The sequence below is a fragment of the Sphaeramia orbicularis genome, chromosome 2 (assembly GCF_902148855.1).
Source record: "Sphaeramia orbicularis chromosome 2, fSphaOr1.1, whole genome shotgun sequence".
Classification (NCBI taxonomy): domain Eukaryota; kingdom Metazoa; phylum Chordata; class Actinopteri; order Kurtiformes; family Apogonidae; genus Sphaeramia; species Sphaeramia orbicularis.
The window spans coordinates 30,282,801-30,303,846 of NC_043958.1; the positions used below are offsets into that span (position 1 = coordinate 30,282,801).

The following is a 21,046-nucleotide window of genomic DNA, read 5'->3' on the forward strand; positions in this document are numbered from 1 at the left end:
TGTTGCTGATCACACATCGCATGGCCTCGACTTTTAGCAAGAGACAAACTGGTCAGAATAGCGGTGCCTTTGACTTACAACTGTTTAAGCAAATCTTTGTCCCGTTCCCCACCAGTTTGTCTGGTTAGTGTAGCCCAATACTAGCGTGTGTCGGGTGATTAGCTGTCACAAGCGGAGAGGTCACAGAGGTCACAGAGGTCACGGCTGCTAATTCAGTGCATTTGATAATGTGAGGACAGATGGAGGGGCGAACCAGCAAACTGGCGAAAATCCTCTGCTACTTATTTGCATGAAAATTTGTGATACCTGATATATTTCCAGAGTCACAAATCTATAATAGGCTGTTAATCCAAAGTGTGTGTAAAAGTGTGTGTTGTTGTGGTGTCAGGCTGAACAGAGGCAAGTGGAGTTTGTAGTTTGTGGGGAGTGGACGACAGGAGGCAGATCAGAGGTGAACACCCAGACACTAGGCTTCATGTTACATCACATGATTGGAGAATTACACATAATATTGAAGTTAAATCAAATCCCCTTTTTGGAAATTATTGGGATGTGAAGTTTCAGATTATTAGATTATTGTCAAAGTCGTTGTTTGTCATTATAATAAATTACACAAGCATGGAAAAAAATCTGTATGTCTACAACACAGGTGTCCAACATGTGGCCCGGGGGCCAAATCCAGCCCACCAAAGGGTCAATCCAGCCCCTGGGATGAATTTGTGAAATGTAAAAATTACACTGAAGATATTAATAATCAAGGGATGTTCAAATCATTTTAGGTCATTTCAGTCTAAAGTGGATCAGACCAGTAAAATACTGTCATAATAACCTATAAATAATGAAAACTGTAAATTTGTCTCTTGTTTTAGTGTAAAAAAAGTAAAATTACACAAAAATGTTTATATTTACAGACAAGCTTTTACAAAAAATGTGAATATCTGAAATGTCTTCAGAGAAGTACGTGACATTTTAAAAATATTCTCCCTGTTAATTAATGTTTGGTGTATTTGTAGATCCACTGTGATCTCTAAGTTGTGATTCACTTGTATAAATGATAAACTGAGGTGGAATATTGTTAACATTGCACTTATTTTACGAACAAATTTACAGGTTGTTCATATTTGTTCATGTTATGTTCAAGTACAATTCGTAGATAAACATTTTCATTACAGAATTACTTTTTTCACTCAGAAGTTCTCATCCTATTATTTATATTATTTGACTGCTCCAGCCCACTTTAGATCAGATTAAGCGTATGTGGCCCCTGAACTACAATGAGTTTGACCCCCCTGGTCTGCAGTGTTCATTGTAGTGCACAATTTGATGTTTCTTATTCATCAATTGCAGCGAAATGCCAAGAAAGGAAAGAGTAAAGAAACAGAGGGACAGAGACTGTCAGCAGACAGCCCACAGTACCAGCTCTGTTCTGTCCTGGATCAGACCAAATGTCAGTCCTTCTGCACAGTTGTGTCAGTGTGCAGTCCTAGGGTGGTTCTATGATATTGGTTTGTTCAGGCTGACAGAGGCTGTTCAGTAAATGAGTGATGGTCATGGTCTGTGACTCAGTTTTGGCTTTGTAGATTTTTACAGGGTGGGTGGTTCATAATCCTCCTCTGGTCATTTTTTTGCTCCTGGACTCTTGAGGCCTGTGCTCATTGTACTTTACCAGTAGAAAGTTTTTGGTTTGTTTTTTTCTAGTTTCTTTGGTGTGAACAGTGTAAGGCCACTGCAGTAGCAGTACATTGTTTGTAGAATGCTAACATATGTGTAATACTGAATAAACAGTGATGGCAAGTTATTGAGGACCAGTATTTATGAAAACACTGCAGATTCAGGATTGTCGGACGTGGGAGAGGGGTGCCCTTTTTCGTGCTGAGGACCTGCCCCTCTAAATGTCTGTGCACGCCACTGCCCTGATAATAATGATAACCGTTATAATTTTGGTCACAGGAACGTGATATGAAATGTTCATATCGTTACGTCCCTAGTCTGGAAAGACCTGATCTTTTATTGTTACTCAGACAAATTTAACTGGATGAAGATTGACTTTGACCAAATATAGACACAATGTCCACATATTGGTCCAAACATCAAGTGCATAAATGAACATCCTTCAGCACCTCCAAATCAAAGGTTCAATGGTTCTGGGTTCCAGGGTTTGAACAGACAAACCAGTTCTACTCCAGTCCACCCTCAGGACTGTAGACACTTTACTGTCCTTTGGATCATATCTGTAGATTTAGACTCATTGGTTCAAATACATCTTCATCCAGTTTAGTTCCTGTGTTTGTTTCATAGAAATAAAGGAACATGCATGTGTTTCATGTCAGACACTGAACAGCTGCTCTGAAAACCAGCTCAGACTGATCCACTACAGGTACATCATGGTTTGAATCATCATCGTTCACACTGGTTGAACAATCCAAACCTGAGAGTCTCCAGTTTACAGTCTGGACTCCTTAGTCCATCTGACAGGATCTTCAGTCCTGAATCCTTCAGGTCCATGTTGTCGAGGTCCAGAAGAGTCAGACTAGAGTACTGAGATCTGAGACCTGAGGACAGACCTTCACAGCTTCTCTCTGACAGGTTACAGATCCTCAACCTGGAGGACACAGATGAGATTTGGATTACAATCAGGTCAGGTCTGGACCGAAGGACCATCACAGTCCACATAGATCTCAGTTTGTTCTACAGCTCAGATCCAAATAAAGCTGCACAATTTAGGGAAAAACACATTTTTTTATTGTAATTTGAGTCTGTTGACTTGTTTTTCAAATCAAATGCATAGATGAGTCATTTAACAAAATCAAATCAAACATAACTGAAATTATTGTAAAAATACCAAAACTTAAAAGTAGAAACACCTTAATGTTGTGATTTTCATTTTTCCTGTTTTCCACAGTATCTCCATCTGCTCAGTGTCACTGAATCCAAATCATCACCGTAGAACAGAGGTGGGGTTGAACTTCTATTCCCTAATTTTCCATTTGGATCACCATAAATCCACCTAAATCCTGACCTTTAAATTATCATCTTTTTCCATTTTATAATTCCACAGGTTGATTTAGTGATTACACTTGTGTTTGACTTGATTGTGCAGCTCTAGATCTAATACACCTGCATTTAAACAAGTACAACATGATTTAATCAAACTCAGTCAGGACCAAAAGATCAGAAAGAATTGAATTCAGATTCTAACTTTATCTGACCTGAGAGTCTCCAGTTTACAGTCTGGACTCCTTAGTCCATCTGACAGGATCTTCTGTCCTGAATCCTTCAGGTCCGTGTTGTTGAGCTCCAGATGTGTCAGACTACAGGACTGGGATCTGAGAACTGAGGACAGACCTTCACAGCTTCTCTCTGACAGGTTACAGATACTCAACCTGGAGGACACAGATGAGGATACGATCAGGTCAGGTCTGGACTGAAGGACCATCACAGTCCACATAGATCTGAGCTCAGGGAGGAACACGATGCTGCTGACAGTAGGAGTGGTTGGTTGGGTTCCACTACTAGCCTCTAGATTTGATTATTTGTCTACTCTTTGTTCATCTCGTCGTATGTCTGGTAGGGCTGCAACGACTAGTCGACTAATAATCGACGGCAAAATCAATCGAGGACTAATTTCGTGGTTGACGGGTCGTTAGTGATGTCATCGTGTGTATCTAATCCCAGGATAAACCATGTTTGACCGTAGCCAGATGAAGTAGCTCAGAGTGAGACATCTGCCTTTTCCCAGATCTTTGATGCACTGACAGCACATGCACACTAATGATCTGGAACAGAAGGAGCAGCGGTAGACGCCCACTGAAGCCAGGCTACGACAAACAAACGCTCCAAAGTTTGGGAACATTTCATATGTGACACAACCAAGAAAACTGTCACATGTCAGATCTGTATCTGAGCCTGGTGGACCACGGGACCACTTCAACTATGAATGAACATTTACAGAGGAAACACGTTTATAAGATTTAGATCAACCTCGTAGATAGTTAGCTCCCATGCTAGTAGTGAGTCTATTACTGTATGTGTGTGTGTGAAGGATCAGGACACTTTAAAGAGGAATGGTGTCATTTTGTCGGACAATTTCATGATTAATTTTATGCAGCGATAAGACAAGTACAGGAACCATGGAGGACTTTTTGCAGAAAAAGCAGACGTGTACTCCTCAACACGCTACTGCTCTGACCGAGTCAATTCTAAACATGAAACATGAAATGTATTGGATCGACCCTGCACTAACTGTTCTGTTAATGTTACTGTTGGAAAGTTCAGCTGTTACTGATGGTCTGTAAAGCACTGAGTGTGGATGGGACTATGATGGACAGGTGAGTGGATGAGGAAGGTATGGGGGCGGGACCAGTGTATGGGGGCGGAGCCAGTGAGTCAGCATATGTGAGAGATGTGAACAGTAAAAGAGAGACAGAGTCAGTGGTTAAGTTTCCCATTAATGTTTCCTTCTGTTATGTTGCCATGGTTATGGTCAAAAGTAATTTACCCACGTATTTACTGTAATGAATAGAAATAAGAGCCACTGTTTTTTTGTTGTTGTTTTTTTTTTCAGTTTGTAATATGACTAGTCGACTGTAGAGTCAGTCATTAGTTGCAGCCCAAGTGTCTGGACCTGCAACTAGAAGGGTATTATAGTCGACTGAATCACATGTGAACCTCCACAGCTGTATATGTCTGGATATGGACGTTTCATCTGCACAATATCTGCTCTTTAAAAGGCCTGTGGAAAAGCAGCAAAAACAAGAAGAAGAAGAAGATGCTTCTTGTTTGGTTATCAAGACAAAAGCACAGATGAGTCATTTAATAATGTCAAGTCCACCATAAAAACTGAAACTAGTGTAAAAATACCAAAACTGAAAAGTAGAAACATTTGAATGTTGTGATTTTCATTTTTCCTGTTTTCCACAGTATCTCCATCTGCTCAGTGTCACTGAATCCAAATCATCTCCATTCAACAGAAGTTGTGTTGAACTTTTATTCCCTAATTTTCCATTTGGATCACCATAAATCCACCTAAATCCTGACCTTTAAACTGTCGTCTTTTTCCATTTTATAATTACATAGGTCGATATAGTGATTCCACTTGTGATCAGTGGCGGCTGGTGAAATTGTTTGTTGGTGGTGCAGTATCCAGGTCAGTTTTCAGCTGCACTATAACCACATATCACCACTAGGATACACCAAAGTACAGGCACCACTATTTTAAAATATTCATTTAAATTCAAATAAAAATACACAGTATGTGTTTTCAGTCGTGTATTTTTATCTGTAAATTTCTCCGTCTATCCTTCAAACATGCACATTTTTCTCTGACTCTGTTGTTAAAGTCAGACATGTCCCTGATGAGTCTGTTTTCCACTGATAATATGGAAAATGCATTTAGACCAGGGGTGAAGGTAGTACAGGTAGATCACATGACAGTAAAAAAAATAGAAAATCAACCTAAGGGTTAAAACAAATCAATGATCTCACTCATGCCAGGAATCCAACTCATGTCTCCTGCATCTAATCCAGTTGTGTTATCCACTGATCTGTCCATCCTCTCAGTCATGGCTCAGTAGTTTTACTTATGGACCTGTTCACTGATTCCATTTTTGAGGAAGGTCTGGATTCTTTTTGGGATGTGACGTTTACTCCTGTGGGCGGGGCCGAGGTTCTCCTATCTCTTGTTTTGGAGGGGGTCTACTGCACGTGCTCCATTTATAATGAGAGTCTATTATGATAAAGGCAGTACGACGGCGTATTAGGACCACATAAGAAAATAAAAACACTTGTCACTACGAGAATAAAGTCGTTAATTCACCAGAATAAAGTCATTATTTAATGAGAATAAAGCTGTAGTTTTAAAAACTCATTACTGAATGAGAATAAAGTCATTAATTAACCAGAATAAAGTCATTATTTAATTAGAATAAAGCTGTAGTTTTAAAAACTCATTATTGAACTAGAATAAAGTCATTAATTAAGAAGAATAAAGTCATTAATTGACTAGAATAAAGTCATTAATTTAATGAGAATTAAGTCGTAGTTTTAAAAACTCATTATTTAATGCAATTAAAGTCGTTAATTAACGAGAATAAAGTTGTTCATTAAAGAGAATAAAGTCATTATTTAATGAGAATAAAGTAGTTTTAAAAACTCATTATTTAACGAGAATGAAGTCATTAATTAACGAGAATTTATTTAATGAGAATAAAGTCATTAATTTATGGCAATAAACTCATTATTTAATGAGAATAAAGTAGTTTTAAAAACTCATTTTTTAATGCGATTAAAGTTGTTATTTAACAGGAATAAAGTCATACTTTAATGAGATTAAACTCATAATATCTTGAAAATTCAACAGTTTCCAGTTTTACAGCGAAGGCAACAAGTGAAGCAGATCCTTTCCCTTCTGTTGGACTCAAACTCACAGTAGAATCCTCACACTTTGTTCACAAACACAAACCCTCTGTGTTTAGTTCTGCTGTTTTCTCTGATAGTCCTACAGATGAACACTGCAGCAGTTTCTCCTCCACAAAAGAGGAAATTTACTACAAATCAGTTCAGTTCTTACAACAAACCCAAATGTGTGCAAACTCACTTCAAAGTCCTTAGACTAATGATAATGTGTTGATGGGGGGGGGGGGCAGACTCAGTATTTGGCCTTTGTGTCTAACCCCCAAATGAAAGGAGAACTGCACTAAATGTTCCAAGTTCTACATTATTCGATGAGTGGGTACGACTTTATTCTCATATTATGACTTTATTCTCAAAATATACCGACTTCATTCTCATTAAAAAATGACTTTATTCTCATTAAATAATAAGTTTTTTAAAACTACGACTTTATTCTTGTTAAATAATGACTTTATTCTCATTAAATAATGACTTTATTCTCATAGTGACAAGTGTTTTTTTTTCTTTTGTGGCCCTAATACTCCATCATAAGGCAGAGCCTTGGACACAGATTTTTGCCCCAAACAGGAAACACGTCAGTTGACTGTTCACTGAACGACAGGAAACATGTTTAAACTCCACTTGAATGCAGATTATACACAGTACTCACGGCCTGTATCATGTATTACTCATTTATGTAAATATTCATGTTTTTGTCCAATTATGTTAGGTGATTCCTATCGTCTTCTTCTTCATGTGAGACAGGTGGGGCGGCGCCCTAGCGCCCTCTACTGACCAGCCCCCACTGCTTGTGATTGACTTGATTGTGCAGCTCTAGATCTAATACACCTGCATTTAAACAAGTACAACATGATTTAATCAAACTCAGTCAGGACCAAAAGATCAGAAAGAACTGAATTCAGATTCTAACTTTATCTGACCTGAGAGTCTCCAGTTTACAGTCTGGACTCCTTAGTCCATCTGACAGGATCTTCAGTCCTGAATCCTCCAGGTCGTTGGTGCTGAGGTCCAGATGTCTGAGACTAGAGGACTGGGATCTGAGAACTGAGGACAGACCTTCAAAGCCTTCATCTGATAGGTAATAGACAGTCAGTCTGCAGAAACAGAACAGATTGGTTTGTTCTATTCAAAACAGCAGCAGAATAAACTGATCTTCACTAAACTCCACTTCATTTCAGTTCCAATAGTTCTACAGATAATCACTAGTTTTGGTCAAATATCAGGTTCTAAAGTCAATGTATCACAGAGCTCCTATTTCCTGTGAACACTCAGACAAACCGTCTGGACCTTCACTGCTGTTCATTTCTGATTATGGTTATGACCCCTTTATTTATCTGGGGGTCTCAGTAACACGTACATTTACAGATTTATTTAAAGAGAATCTGGAACCAGCGCTGAAGACCAAACAGGATCTAAATCCATGGTCCACCATAAACTAACTCACATGTTTGATGGACTGGATCAGATGTGCTCCTACTGTCATACACATGAAGTGGATTGGATGTGAATTCCATCAAGCTCTGATGTTGATTAATATGATCAGTGTGGTGGTTTGACAAGGAATGAATAAGGTATAAAAATGTCCTAAACCAGACTCTAAATTCAATAAACTCCACTCTGTCTGGACTCACACAGCTTTGTTGGAGGCTTTGACGACTGGCAGCAAATTCAGAAGAGCCTCCTCTGAACCATGGTATTTGTTCAGGTCAAACTCATCCAGATCTTTATCTGATGACAGTAACATGAAGACCAGAGCTGACCACTCAGCAGGAGACAGATCATCTAGGTTGAGACCTCCACCTCTCAGGTACTGTTGGATCTGATCCACCAGAGATCGATCCTCCAGTTCATTCAGACAGTGGAACAGGTTGATGCTTTTCTCTACAGACAGTTTCTCATTGATCTTCTTCTTGATGTACTTAGCTGTCTACTGATTGGTCTCTGAGCTACTTCCTGTCTGTTTCATCAGACCGTGTAGGAGTCTCTGATTGGTCGGCAGTGATAGACCCAGGAGGAAGCGCAGGAACAGGTCCAGGTGTCCATTTGGACTCTGTAAGGCCTGGTCCACAGCGGTCTGGTAGAACTGTGCCTGTGCAGATCCAGACCTCTGAGATGTGGTTTGTTCTTCTGACAGCAGACTGACTCCAGTGTTGACGAAGGTCTGATGGACATGAAGAGCAGCCAAAAACTCCTGGACACTCAGATGGATGAAGCAGAACCTCTGGTCCTGGTACCCTCCTCTCTCCTCTACAAAGACCCCTGTGAACACTCCTGAGTACACTGAGGCTGAGCTGATATCGATGCCACACTCTGTCAGGTCGGATTCATAGAAGATCAGGTTTCCTTTCTTCAGCTGCTCAAAGGCCAGTTTTCCCAGAGACTCAATCATCTTCCTGGTCTCTGGACTCCAGGGTGAATCTGTCCCAGATCTTTCATTATACTTGACATTCTTCAGTTTGGCCTGAACCACCAGGAAGTGGATGTACATCTCAGTCAGGGTCTTGGGCAGTTCTCCTCCCTCTGTGGTCTTCAAACACGTCCTCCAGAACATTAGCAGTGATCCAGCAGAAGACTGGGATGTGACACATGATGTGGACGCTTCGTGACGTCTTGATGTGGGAGATGATCGTGTTGGTCTGTTCTTCATCTGTGAACCTCTTCCTGAAGTACTCCTCCTTCTGTGGGTCAGTGAACCCTCTGACCTCTGTCACCATGCCACGACACTGAGCAGGGATCTGATTGGCTGCTGCAGGTCGTGTGGTTATCCAGAGGCGAGCAGAGGGAAGCAGGTTCCCCCTGATGAGGTTCATCAGCAGCACATCCACTGAGCTGGACTCTGTCACATCAGTCAGGATCTGAGTGTTGTTGAAGTCCAGAGGAGGTCGACACTCATCCAGGACCGTCTAAGATGAACACCACCTGGTGGTCTCAAAGATCCTGATTCCTGCTTCTTTGGTTTCTTTGAAGAAGCGATTGAACCAGTTCCACCAAGCTGAACTTCTTCTGTTTCAGCACATTCAGCTCTCTGAAGGTGAATGGAAATATGAAGTGGATGTCCTGGTTGGCTTTGTCTTCAGCCCAGTCCAGACTGAACTTCTGTGTTAAGACTGTTTTCCTGATGCCGGCCACGCCCTTTGTCAGTACTGTTCTGATTGGCTGATGTCTGTCAGGTGGTCCTTTAAAGATGTCTGTACATGTGATGGTTGTTGGTGGTCTGTGTGGGTTCCTGGATGCTGTTTCAATCTGTCTGACCTCATGTTCCTGGTTGACCTCTGTAGCCCCTCCCTCTGTGATGTAGAGCTCTGTGTAGATCTGGTTCAGGGGGGTTTTGTGGAGTCCTTCTTTATCGATGCCCTCAAACACACACTCAAACTTCAGCTTCAGCTTCACCTTCAGTTTTCGCCGACACTGGTCAATGCTCTCTGAGTGAAGACAAAGAAGACAATTCAGAGGATGTTCCAAACACAAATGGAAGGGGAATGTTTCCCATTTCTTCTAGTATCATATCATTCTGTTCCAGATTCTGTGTGTATTCAGGTCCAGTCATTCATTTCCTCTCATTACATCAGTTTATTGTTCATGTGTCTTCTCTCATATCTATGACCTTCAGCTGGAGGACAGTAGAGTTGAACTGTTCAATGTCTTCAATAATCGATTATTCAAACAAACTAAATCCACCTTATTAACAACACTTGGTCTTCTTTGTAGTTTTCTATCATCATTGATCTTTAATCCTGAATATCAGCTTTGTTCCTTTGGAATGTCCTTTAAACCCTTTTATCTACAACAAACACAGCTGTAAAAATATTCACAGTCATGTCGGCAGTAGTTTCATCAGTTTCATCCATTTGACTTCAGTCACTGTTTTTCCTCTGATTCAAACTCTACACATGGACGTCATCCATCAGGTTCATTCATGTCCATTTAGTCAAATACCACTAGGAAGGAAATGATACAGTCATCTGTATTTAATAGGAATGACTCAGTTATTCTCACATGTCCGTATTTGGACACTACAGTGTCATTACTGAGACCAAACATGTGTTCAGGTCCCAGTTTTGTAGAAGGAAAAAAACAACTGAAAGGGTTCTGTCTGCACTCTTCTCTTTTACTTTGTTTTAACTGATTATTATTTATGTTTTATTGATTATGTTTTAATTGTATTTGTGTGTTTTTAATCTGTCTTTTTTCCATTTTTTTTAAAGCACTGTGAACTGCCCTGTGAATGAACTGCGCTATACAAATAATCTGCCTTTCCTTCTGGAGCTGAAAATGACGACTGGAAAAACGGTCCAATCCCACAGTGAAAGAATAACAGCTGATCTACTGGATGTTTTCCAGGGACTGAATGAGGACCTGTTTGGACTAGAAGACTGTGGTGAAAAGTGTCCTCCTTCCACCTTGGTGTGTTCACCTGTGTGTGTTTTCAGAGTCTCTTGTGTCTTTGACTGTAGTTGAACCTTTCAAACAGACTGACAGCTGCTTCACTTTGATTTTACATCCACAGGAAAAGGTCCGTCTGTCAGAAACAGTTACCTTTAAAAGACCAATCTAAGGAAGGCTTTGACACACTTCAGTCAAATCTGGACCAAACGGTCACTTGGACTGAAGGATGAAGTAACTGCATGGAGGTGGACAAAGGTCAAAGGTCACTGAGACCTCACAAATCACATTAGTGAGAATGACTGTGAGTAACTGAGAAAACTACATGAGTGGATTCTGATAGAACAGCTGATTATGTTTTAGTTTATAGTAGCTGTCCATTTGATCCGATAATAATAATAATAATAATAATGATAATAAAAATAATAATAATGAATAAATAAAGAGCTTAATGTTTGTGTAATACAGTTCTGCTTCATCCTCAGTTTGAATTTACTGTTTTTTTTAGTTTGATTAAACTCCGTGTTGAGTTCATCTTAGATGAATGACTTATAAAAACTCAGATGACGACTGCCTTCACAGATTGAACTGATCTGTAAACTGATGCTCTGAGGAGTTTGAATGTTTACCAGGACAGAATATGAATATTCATGCACTCTAAGAAATGATATGCTGGCTCAATGTAAAAAAAAAAAAAAAAAAAAAAAAAAAATTGATGTAACAATTTCCATGCAGCTTTTTAAGTTATTTCAACTTGGCCATAATTGTGTAAATGCCCTAAGACTTCTCTAGGCAAACTCTACTACTTTATTACAAACGACATGATTTGCTTGTACTCTACAAGCTAATTAAGTCAAACCAACTTAATTTTAATTGTGTAAAAACTACTCCAGGTCTTATTGTTTTACTTTTATTCTACTCAACAATGTCCATGCAAATTGTTACCTTAATTTTTTGAGTAGGCCTAGCTTATTTCTGTACGTCTGAACAAATAACACATTGAATTTCCAGTTTTATGATTTAACTGTTTTTTAAAAACTCCATGCATCCCATTTGCTGGAAGTGACTGCATGTTGACATTTCAATAGCACAGAAAGCTGTGACCTTCATGAAATAAACGACATTAAACTATGTACATGTACACACACACACACACACACACACATATACAAACACACACACTATGTATTGCTGAGGGGATACATGCACTACAGACAGTGACGTGCAGTCAGAGGAGGCAGGGGAGGCAGAGCCTCCCTTGTCAATCTTGAAAAGAAAAAAAAACTTGACTATAAATATAATAAATGTTGATAGTTGTCAGCTGGTATGTCCGATAAACTCATTTTCCGTTCGAATCCAATATTGTTATTATTATTTATTTATTTATTTATTTATTTTCAATTAGAATAGCAGAATCTCCGCATGCTCCATTCAAATACAAGGAGGAGATGCGCCGTGAGGCAGCGCTGTGCTGTGCCTCCAGGAGAACTGTCTCCTCCCCTCATGAACTCTGCTGGTACCCGATGAAAATATTGTGTGGCTGTCCCTCTGTATATCGGTGTTAAAATGCTTTCAAACACTCTGATTATATGCTCTATCCTTCCATAATCTGCATAACATATGGCATGTATTTCTGTAATGTGTTTAGGCTCGCAGATTAATCATAAAACCGCAGTGAAAAAGTCACTAGGGGAGGCAAACAGTACCCCTGCCTCATGATAGATGGCGCCTGTGAGTCCACAGAGTCATGCGCTTATAATCTTCTTCATTCTTTTTTATACACTATAATTCACCTCATCAAAAATGGAGGATTACATTTCATGTACAAATAAAGGTAAGACCATAAACTTTTTTTATTTTTAGTTTGAAATGGCTCTTTTTGAAGGTTTCCTGTTGAGTTCCTGCCAGTCTACCTATGCTGACTTGATGCAGAGCCCATATACCCAGCCATTCCTTCTGCACACTCTCTCTATTCCAGTTTCTCAGGCCACCATATATTTGTAGATCTGGCTCTGAAAGAGTCAGTGCCTCCCCCAGCCATGAACCTCACTGCACGTCACTGGCTACAGATCTTAGTGCAGTGTAATTTGGCAACACAGGCAGTGTCATGTGTGGAAAAATAATATAATTCAAATTAAATAGACAATACCCTGAGAAGAACCATGTGATGTGAGTAAAGGGCTCCAATGTTTCCAATTTGCCGTTCCTGAACTTGTGCAATGAATGATCCTCTTTACAAACAATTTGCAACAGAAGCAAAAAAGGCTGTTGTTTTTCTGTAAATATATCAGTCAACTTCTAACTATTTTTTCACCACTAAATAATGTCCTCTTAAAATGTTGGTGCTGGCAACTTCTCCCATCACTCTCAATCCTACAGAAATAAAGTCAGGTGATGCCTTACTTGGTCCTCTGCGAGGGGGCGATGAGGGCGAGTTGGCAGGGTCAGCTGACAGAGGCTCCAGCTTAGCAGTGGGTCTCAGTGTGGGTTCAGCTGCAGGCATGTCTATTGGACAGCATATCAGCACATTACTCAAAGCACATAACCGTGGAACAGAACACATACGCCTACTCAGACATTATCAGAAATATTAAAATCACATAAAATAACTACTGTCTGGTCAAAATGTTTGCAGGAAAAAAATCACACACACTTGCAAAAACCCAAGGGATGATCCAAAATATTTTAGAAGTGCCCCTGAAACGGCATCAAAAGGCAGTAATATAACTGTGATTCTGATCTAAAACATCCATGAATTGTACATTTAAATAAACATACCATTGCATGTTATTATTGTCTGTCCTTACACACTAATAATCTAACTCTCAGGGAGGAGGAGAGCACATTTTCAGTGATGACCTGCTCAGATACAGACTACCTTTATCACCAAATAGAGCTTTAGCAATTAACAAATGTTCATGTTTAATAGTACTTTACAGCATTGTAAATTCTGTTTGTTAATTACAGGACAGGACCTGATGACATTAACCCAAATGATCGACACAAATAATAACTGAACTTGTAGCACTAACAGTCTTAATGCACGACACATTATGGTGAAATCATATATCATGTTTGTTAGTTCAGTTCAGCTGAAATATTGTTGTATTAGAGCAGAGAAAGCATCACAGCAAAAGTGAACAAATGTAAGAGTTAGAACCTGCCTGATGAACCTCAGCCCTGTTTTCAGAACATGCACAGTAATATGGACAGAACATCTGCAGACCTTTAACTACTGCCTGTTTCTCCTCTTCTTCTTTTCTAAATTGGACACCTGACAGTTATGAAAAACCACAATGAATTTAGATGTGTCAAACATCTTTTAACCAATTGATTTTAAAAGTATTAATGATGACAACAAAATTAAGTACTTCAAGACCACCTTCCGCTCTGCTATTAGATAGAACTGCATCTTTAATTTTGTGCATTTTCCTTCTCCAGACAAAATCCAAAAATAGTTTGTTAATTTCATGAGCAGTGGCAACATTCACAAAGAGAAAAAGAGATGGATAAACAAAATGAGATACTCCTTCAGCTTTTGACAAAAGGACCCTGCCATATAATGTTAAGTCTCTCTGAAGCCAAAGATTAAAGATATCTGTAGTTTTTTGAATTCTTCTAGAAAAGTTAAGTTGTTGCCTCGCTATTAAATTTTTTGTAATATAGATGCCCAGATACTTGACTGTGGTTTTTACAGGGATATTATTTATGATAGTATCATCACAATGGTGTATGGGCAATAATTCACATTTAGATACATTGAGTTTCAGGCCTGATGCTAATGAAAACTGTTTAACCAAATCAATAGCTTTAACCAACTGTTCTTTATCTTTCAGGAAAGGGGTTGTATCGTCCGCCAGTTGAGAAATTCTTATTTCTCTATTAAATATCGAGATGCCCTTGAAATCCGTATCATGTATTATATTTAATGACAATTGTTCAACTAAAATAAATAGAAAAGGTGAGATTGGGCAACCTTGCCGTACACCACGATTTATATCAAATCTGTTGGAAGTGCTATAGTTGACTATCACAGAGCTATTAATCCCTTTATAAAACATTTCAATAGTATCTATGAATTGACTTCCAAAACCAAACAATCTAAGACATTCTACAAGAAACTTGTGTTCTATGGTGTCAAAGGCTTTGTAAAAGTCTAAAAGAGAATGAATGCTTCAGAGTCAACTGAGTCTGCATAGTCTAATAAATCCAAAATAAGTCTGATGTTATTGCTTATGTGTCTATCCTTAATGAAACCTGACTGTGTTTCAGCAATAATATGAGGTAGACCTCTTTTTAATCTAGTGGCATAAACTGATGCCAGGATCTTGTAATCAATAGTAAGGAGAGTAATAGGTCGCCAGTTTTCTATCAATAAGCTGTCCTTATCAGGTTTCGGAATTAGTGATATAACACCTTGTTTCATAGTTGTGCTCATCTTTCCCTGACCAATACATTCACAGTACATACAAAATAGAGGTTCCTGAATGATGTCCCAAAAATGAACATAAAATTCAACTGAAAGCCCATCTATACCTGGGGATTTACCCTTTTTCATTGAGAAAAGAGCAGTTTTGATTTCCTCTCTGGTCAGATTAGAGTCACACGTCTTTTTCAAGTTTTCATCACTTGTGACTATATGTTTTTTAATCTTATTAATAAATGTTTCACAAGATGGGTTATGAATTCTGATTTGTACAAGTTACTATAAAAGGAGAAAACAGAATCAGATATTAACTTTTGATCTGTGCATTTATTACCATTAATGTTAAGCATAGTTAGTGACTTTCTTTGACCATTTTTCCAAAGAAAAAAAATAGGGAGTTTGTTTCCCCTCTTCCAGCCACTTGGCTCTAGATCTCACAAATGCACCCTTGGCTAATTCAACATAAATTTGATCTATTTTTAACTGCATCTACTTTACTTCTAATTCCTCTTCAGAAGACAAACCAGGTTTAGATAAGAGGAGACCAATCCTACTCAGTAATTCAGTTTCTGTTTTGTTTTTAAGAGCTTTCAGTTCTTTACTTCTTTTTATAGCAATACTTCTTGTCATATATTTAAAATACTCCCATTTTTGTGTGTATTCATTGTCTGCAATTTCTTTAAAAATGTCACTGACTAGATTTTTTATACAATTATTAAAGTATTTGTCCTTAAGGAGGGCGTTATTAAATTTCCAGTAACCTCGTAATTTAGCTGTATTTTGTGAGCCCCCTAATTTCAGTGTGATTTTTTTATGATCTGATAATGGGGCAAAAGAATGGGAGACATCCGTCACAAACTGAAGTGCAGAGGAAGAAATTAAGAAAAGGTCAATTCTGGATCTGGATGAGCGGTTACTCTTAGACCATGTATAATCCTGTATGTCTGGGTTGAAAAAACGCCATGTATCGGTCAGGGAGAGATCTGAGCAAAGTTTTGAAACAATGCTGCTGCTCCCAAGAGGTTGATTTAGTTTTGGAGGGAATCTATCTATTGCATCATCAGGACACTCATTGAAATCACCACCTAACATTATATAAGAGTTAGGATATTTGTGTAATAGTTCGTTTATTTTGGAGGTTATCTGACTAAAAAGTATCTTATTGGAAGAATGAGAATTATGCCCATAAACTTACATACTATAAAATTTGAATTATCATGTTTCAAAATGACAAAAATCCATCTACCATCATGTGAAGATATCACCTCTACAATTTCCCCTTTGAACCTGTGCAAAAAAATTGCAACACCCACAGAAGGATTAGTACCATGACTACAGTAAATCTTATTTCCCCACTGCCCTTTCCAGAACTTTACATCTGACTCACTTGAATGAGTTTCCTGTAAAAATATTAAATCAGCCTCACTATTTTCCAGAACAGAAAAGCGGCTTTTCTTTTAGAAATCGCGTATACCTCTGACATTCAATGACATAACTGTTAGAGAATCAAACATACAATCCATCAAATAAATAATAAATAAACTGAAGTAGCTCTCACAAATAGATAACAAGAAGTTTTAAGTGTGTTTTAAACTCCTTTAACAAGGCCGTGAAAGACAGCCAAAAAAAAATTGTGACTATAGAAAAATATAATGTTGGTGCCATACAAACTTTTGAGTTTGCATTGTTTTAATCAATAGCTATCCAATACATTGGATTAAACCCAAAACAGTACCATTCAAACAGCACACATTTTCTTCTATCTGTTTTCAGCTGTATTATATAAATTAAATGTGATGAATGCGTTTTCCAGTTCAAGAATAACATTGCAGTGCAAGCTATGAACACACAGTGAATTGTTATAACAGAAAAATATAAGGTTTGATTACATTTAAGAACCATTTATCTCTCTTTACCCTTTGGAACAAACAATATTTATAAAATCATATGGGGTGTGGGATTAATCTAACGAATGTAACTGCTGGTGTTTTAATAACTTTAACTGACATCTACAAGGTCACTCTTAATATGCACAGTATGGACACATTTGCATCAGTCACCTATCTATTCGTAGTTATAATCTCCCTGGGGATATGACATGTTTGGAAACTGTATTCTTCTTCAATCGTCACCAAAAGTTAATAGTTCAAAGTCAATAAGTCTATATATGCTCCTTTTGTAACCATCCTGGGTACGTGCAGTATGTGGGGATATGTTTATCAAAACTATCCAACTGTATGACTCATCTCTTCATTTGTCTGGGTATAAGACTTTAATCAATGTTTAAATGGTCAATTTTCTTCCCCTCTATCAGAGCATAAGGTCCTAGGAAGGACGCCTTTTTACCTTCTTTCCTTGCTTTTTCCACGAGTGGCCAGAGTTTTTCTCTCGCTGCTCACTGGTTCAACTCCCCTCAGCAGCAGCGCACTGATGACGTTTTGGAGCTGCGACGCACAGCCCTGCAGACCAGAGGGATGAACTGGAGTCGGAGCCGGCAGGTTGAGTGGAAATCAAGTTTCTCCGTGACCCTCTGTGGATATAAGGAGGTCTGCGGAGGAGCCCGTATTGTTTTCAGGTGGATCTACATGATGGAATGAAGCGAGTGTTGAGTTTGAGCAGCTTGAGACGGAGGAGTGGAACAGGAGCAGCATTAGTCCGGAGATAGCCCCAGGCAGAGCCACAACCAGGAGGAGGAGAGTCCCACGGCAGAGTGAAGGAAGTGTTCCACAGTCCGACTGGATAGGACAGCACAGGAAACTGTGTGGAGGGAGGAGGACCGGCAAAGGAGAAGAGAAACACAGGCAGCAGGTTAGAAGTAAACAGGGAACTCTAGTGCAGGGAAGAGGAGACGGTCACGTGACTTTGGATGGATTTCCTTTTCCGTCCTCGCGCTGCTTGAACTGTTCCGGTTGTTTAGTAAAGTTCAGTGTTCATCCTGTTTTTATTCCCATGTCTCCTGTTACAGTGGATGGAAATTCGGGCTGTGTGAGCTGCACTAACGTCCATGAGCAAAGTTCTATCCAACATCCCATTCTGGTGAGTGCTCTGTGTTCTGTTTTCAATCAAAGCTCAAAAATAGCCGTGGGTTTCAGCTTAGCCTTTGAATCACCGTGGCTGCTGCCTTCCACACACACAACAAAAAGCACCTCCTGATTCTACCATACCGACCAGGCTCATGTCCGACTGCCCTCTGGTGGTGAACTGAATTGGTGCAAGTCACTCCTATCAACACATGCCTCTGTCTGGAGATGAAAATGAATAATAGCACTACAAGGCAATCCCAGACTGGACTGTAGCATCTAAACTGACCTCATTATCAGATGTTTACACGGAACCACTTTGAACATTCAACTCTCCTCACCCCAAACTGTTCCCACAAAGTAAGGAGGGGAAGTGTCCAAAATCTCTTGGTATGCGGAAGCAAGAGATTTTGGAAAATTCCAAATCTGGATTTTATTTTGGAGCAAAACCGTGCAGCTGTACATGGATGAACAGCAAAGTGAAGTAGAACTATGAAAAGTAGAACAGCTGGTGTTAGAATAATGACCAAAACTACAACAAATGTACACAAGTGGTAATACTAGTACTACAAATACAAGTACTAACAGTGGATTATATACTAACAATAAGTATTAACAGTGGATATACTAGACTACAAATACAAGTACTAACATTGATATACTACTACTACAAATACAAGTATTAAAGTGGATATACTACTACTACAACACAAGTATTAACAGTGGATATACTACTACTACAAATACAAGTATTAACAGGTGGATAGACTACTACTACAAATACAAGTACTAACAGTGGATATACTACGACTACAAATACAAGTTATTAACATGTGAATCTATACTACTACAAATACAAGTATAACAGTGGATATATCTACTACTACAAATACTAGTATTAACAGTGGATATACTACTACTACAATAGAAGTATTAACAGTGGATATACTACTCTACAAATACAAGTAGTAACAGTGGAGTATACTACTACTACAAATACAAGTATTAACTGTGAATATACTACTACTACAAATACTAGTATTAACAGTGGATTTACTACTACTACTACAAATACTAGTATTAACAGTGGTATACTACTACTACAAATACTAGTATTAACAGTGGTATACTACTACTACTACAAATACTAGTATTAACAGTGGATTTTTCTATTACTACAAATACAAGTATTAACAGTGGATATACTACTACTACAAATACAAGTATTAACAGTGGATATACTACTACTACAAATACAAGTATTAACAGTGGATATACTACTACTACAAATACAAGTATTAACAGTGGATATACTACTACTACAAATACAAGTACTAACAGTGGATATACTACTACTACAAATACAAGTACTAACAGTGGATATACTACTACTACAAATACAAGTATTAACAGTGGATATACTACTACTACAAATAGAAGTATTAACAGTGGATATACTACTACTACAAATAAAAGTACTAACAGTGGATATACTACTACTACAAATACTAGTATTAACAGTGGATATACTACTACTATGACAAATACAAGTATTAACAGTGGATATACTACTACTACAATACAAGTACTAACAGTGGATATACTACTACTACAATACAAGTATTAACAGTGGATATACTACTACTACAAATACAATTATTAACAGTGGATATACTACTACTACAAATACAAGTATTAACAGTGGATATACTACTACTACAAATAAAAGTACTAACAGTGGATATACTACTACTACAAATACAAGTATGAACAGTGGATTATACTACTACTACAAATACAATTATTAACAGTGGATATACTACTACTACAAATACAAGTACTAACAGTGGATATACTACTACTACAATACAAGTATTAACAGTGATACACTACTACTACAAATACAATTATTAACAGTGGATATACTACTACTACAAATACAAGTATTAAACAGTGGATATACTACTACTACAAATACAAGTATTAACAGTGGAATATACTACTACTACAAATACAGTACTAACAGGGGATATACTACTACTACAAATACAAGTATTAACATGGGATGTACTAACTACTACAAATACAATTATTAACAGTGGATATACTACTACGGCAAATACAGTAAACAGTGGATATACTAGTACTACAAATACAAGTATTAACAGTGGATGTACTACTACTACAAATACAAGTATTAACAGTGGATATACTACTACTACAAATACAAGTATTAACAGTGGATATACTACTACTACAAATACAAGTATTAACAGTGGATATACTACTACTACAATACAAGTACTAACAGTGGATATACTACTACTACAAATACAAGTATTAACAGTGGATACACTACTACTACAAATACAATTATTAACCAGTGGATATACTACTACTACAAATACAAGTATTACCAGTGGATATACTACTACTACAAATACAAGTATAACAGTGGATATACTACTACTACAAATACAAGTACTAACAGGGGATATACTACTACTACAAATACAAGTATTAACAGTGGATGTACTACTACTACAAATACAATTATTAACAGTGGATATACTACTACTGCAAATACAAGTAAACAGTGGATATACTAGTACTACAAATACAAGTATTAACAGTGGATGTACTACTACTACAAATACAAGTATTAACAGTGGATATACTACTACTACAAATACAAGTATTAACAGTGGATATACTACTACTACAAATACAAGTATTAACAATGGATATACTACTACTACAAATACAAGTATTAACAGTGGATATACTACTACTACAAATACAAGTA

The 21,046-nt window shown here is 38.0% G+C and overlaps 3 protein-coding genes across 3 annotated transcripts in view; 1 reads left to right on the forward strand and 2 right to left on the reverse strand.

Moving 5' to 3' along the window:
- Window positions 1-21,046, reverse strand: part of LOC115433979 (zinc finger protein 271-like) — a gene marked incomplete at its 5' end in the record, with an annotated part of 219,668 nt that overhangs the window by 98,838 nt on the left and 99,784 nt on the right. The window lies entirely within an intron of this gene.
- LOC115434016 (NACHT, LRR and PYD domains-containing protein 4C-like) lies at window positions 2,270-8,529 on the reverse strand. The gene is made up of 3 exons (XM_030155680.1): window positions 8,043-8,529; window positions 7,332-7,505; window positions 2,270-2,602 (listed from the first exon to the last, which is right to left on the reverse strand). Exons 1-3 carry the CDS (start codon window positions 8,153-8,155, stop codon window positions 2,398-2,400), a joined length of 492 nt encoding a protein of 163 aa, XP_030011540.1. The 5' UTR covers window positions 8,156-8,529; the 3' UTR covers window positions 2,270-2,397.
- The window catches only part of LOC115434010 (zinc finger protein 431-like), a 215,746-nt gene continuing 212,351 nt past the window's right edge, over window positions 17,652-21,046 (forward strand). The window contains exons 1-2 of the mRNA XM_030155668.1: window positions 17,652-17,795; window positions 18,186-18,256. The gene's annotated coding sequence lies outside the window, so the exon portion shown is untranslated. The remainder of the gene's footprint in view (window positions 17,796-18,185; window positions 18,257-21,046) is intronic.

Bases quoted from the DNA above. Each gene is read 5' to 3' on its own strand.
- LOC115434016 (XM_030155680.1), bottom strand. From the start codon at position 8,155: ATGTTACTGTCATCAGATAAAGATCTGGATGAGTTTGACCTGAACAAA. The intron at 7,506-8,042 runs GTGAGTCCAGAC...CTGTTTCTGCAG, and splicing joins AAAGCCTCCAACAAAGCTGT to ACTGACTGTCTATTACCTAT. The intron at 2,603-7,331 runs GTCAGATAAAGT...TGTGTCCTCCAG, and splicing joins TGTAAACTGGAGACTCTCAG to GTTGAGGATCTGTAACCTGT.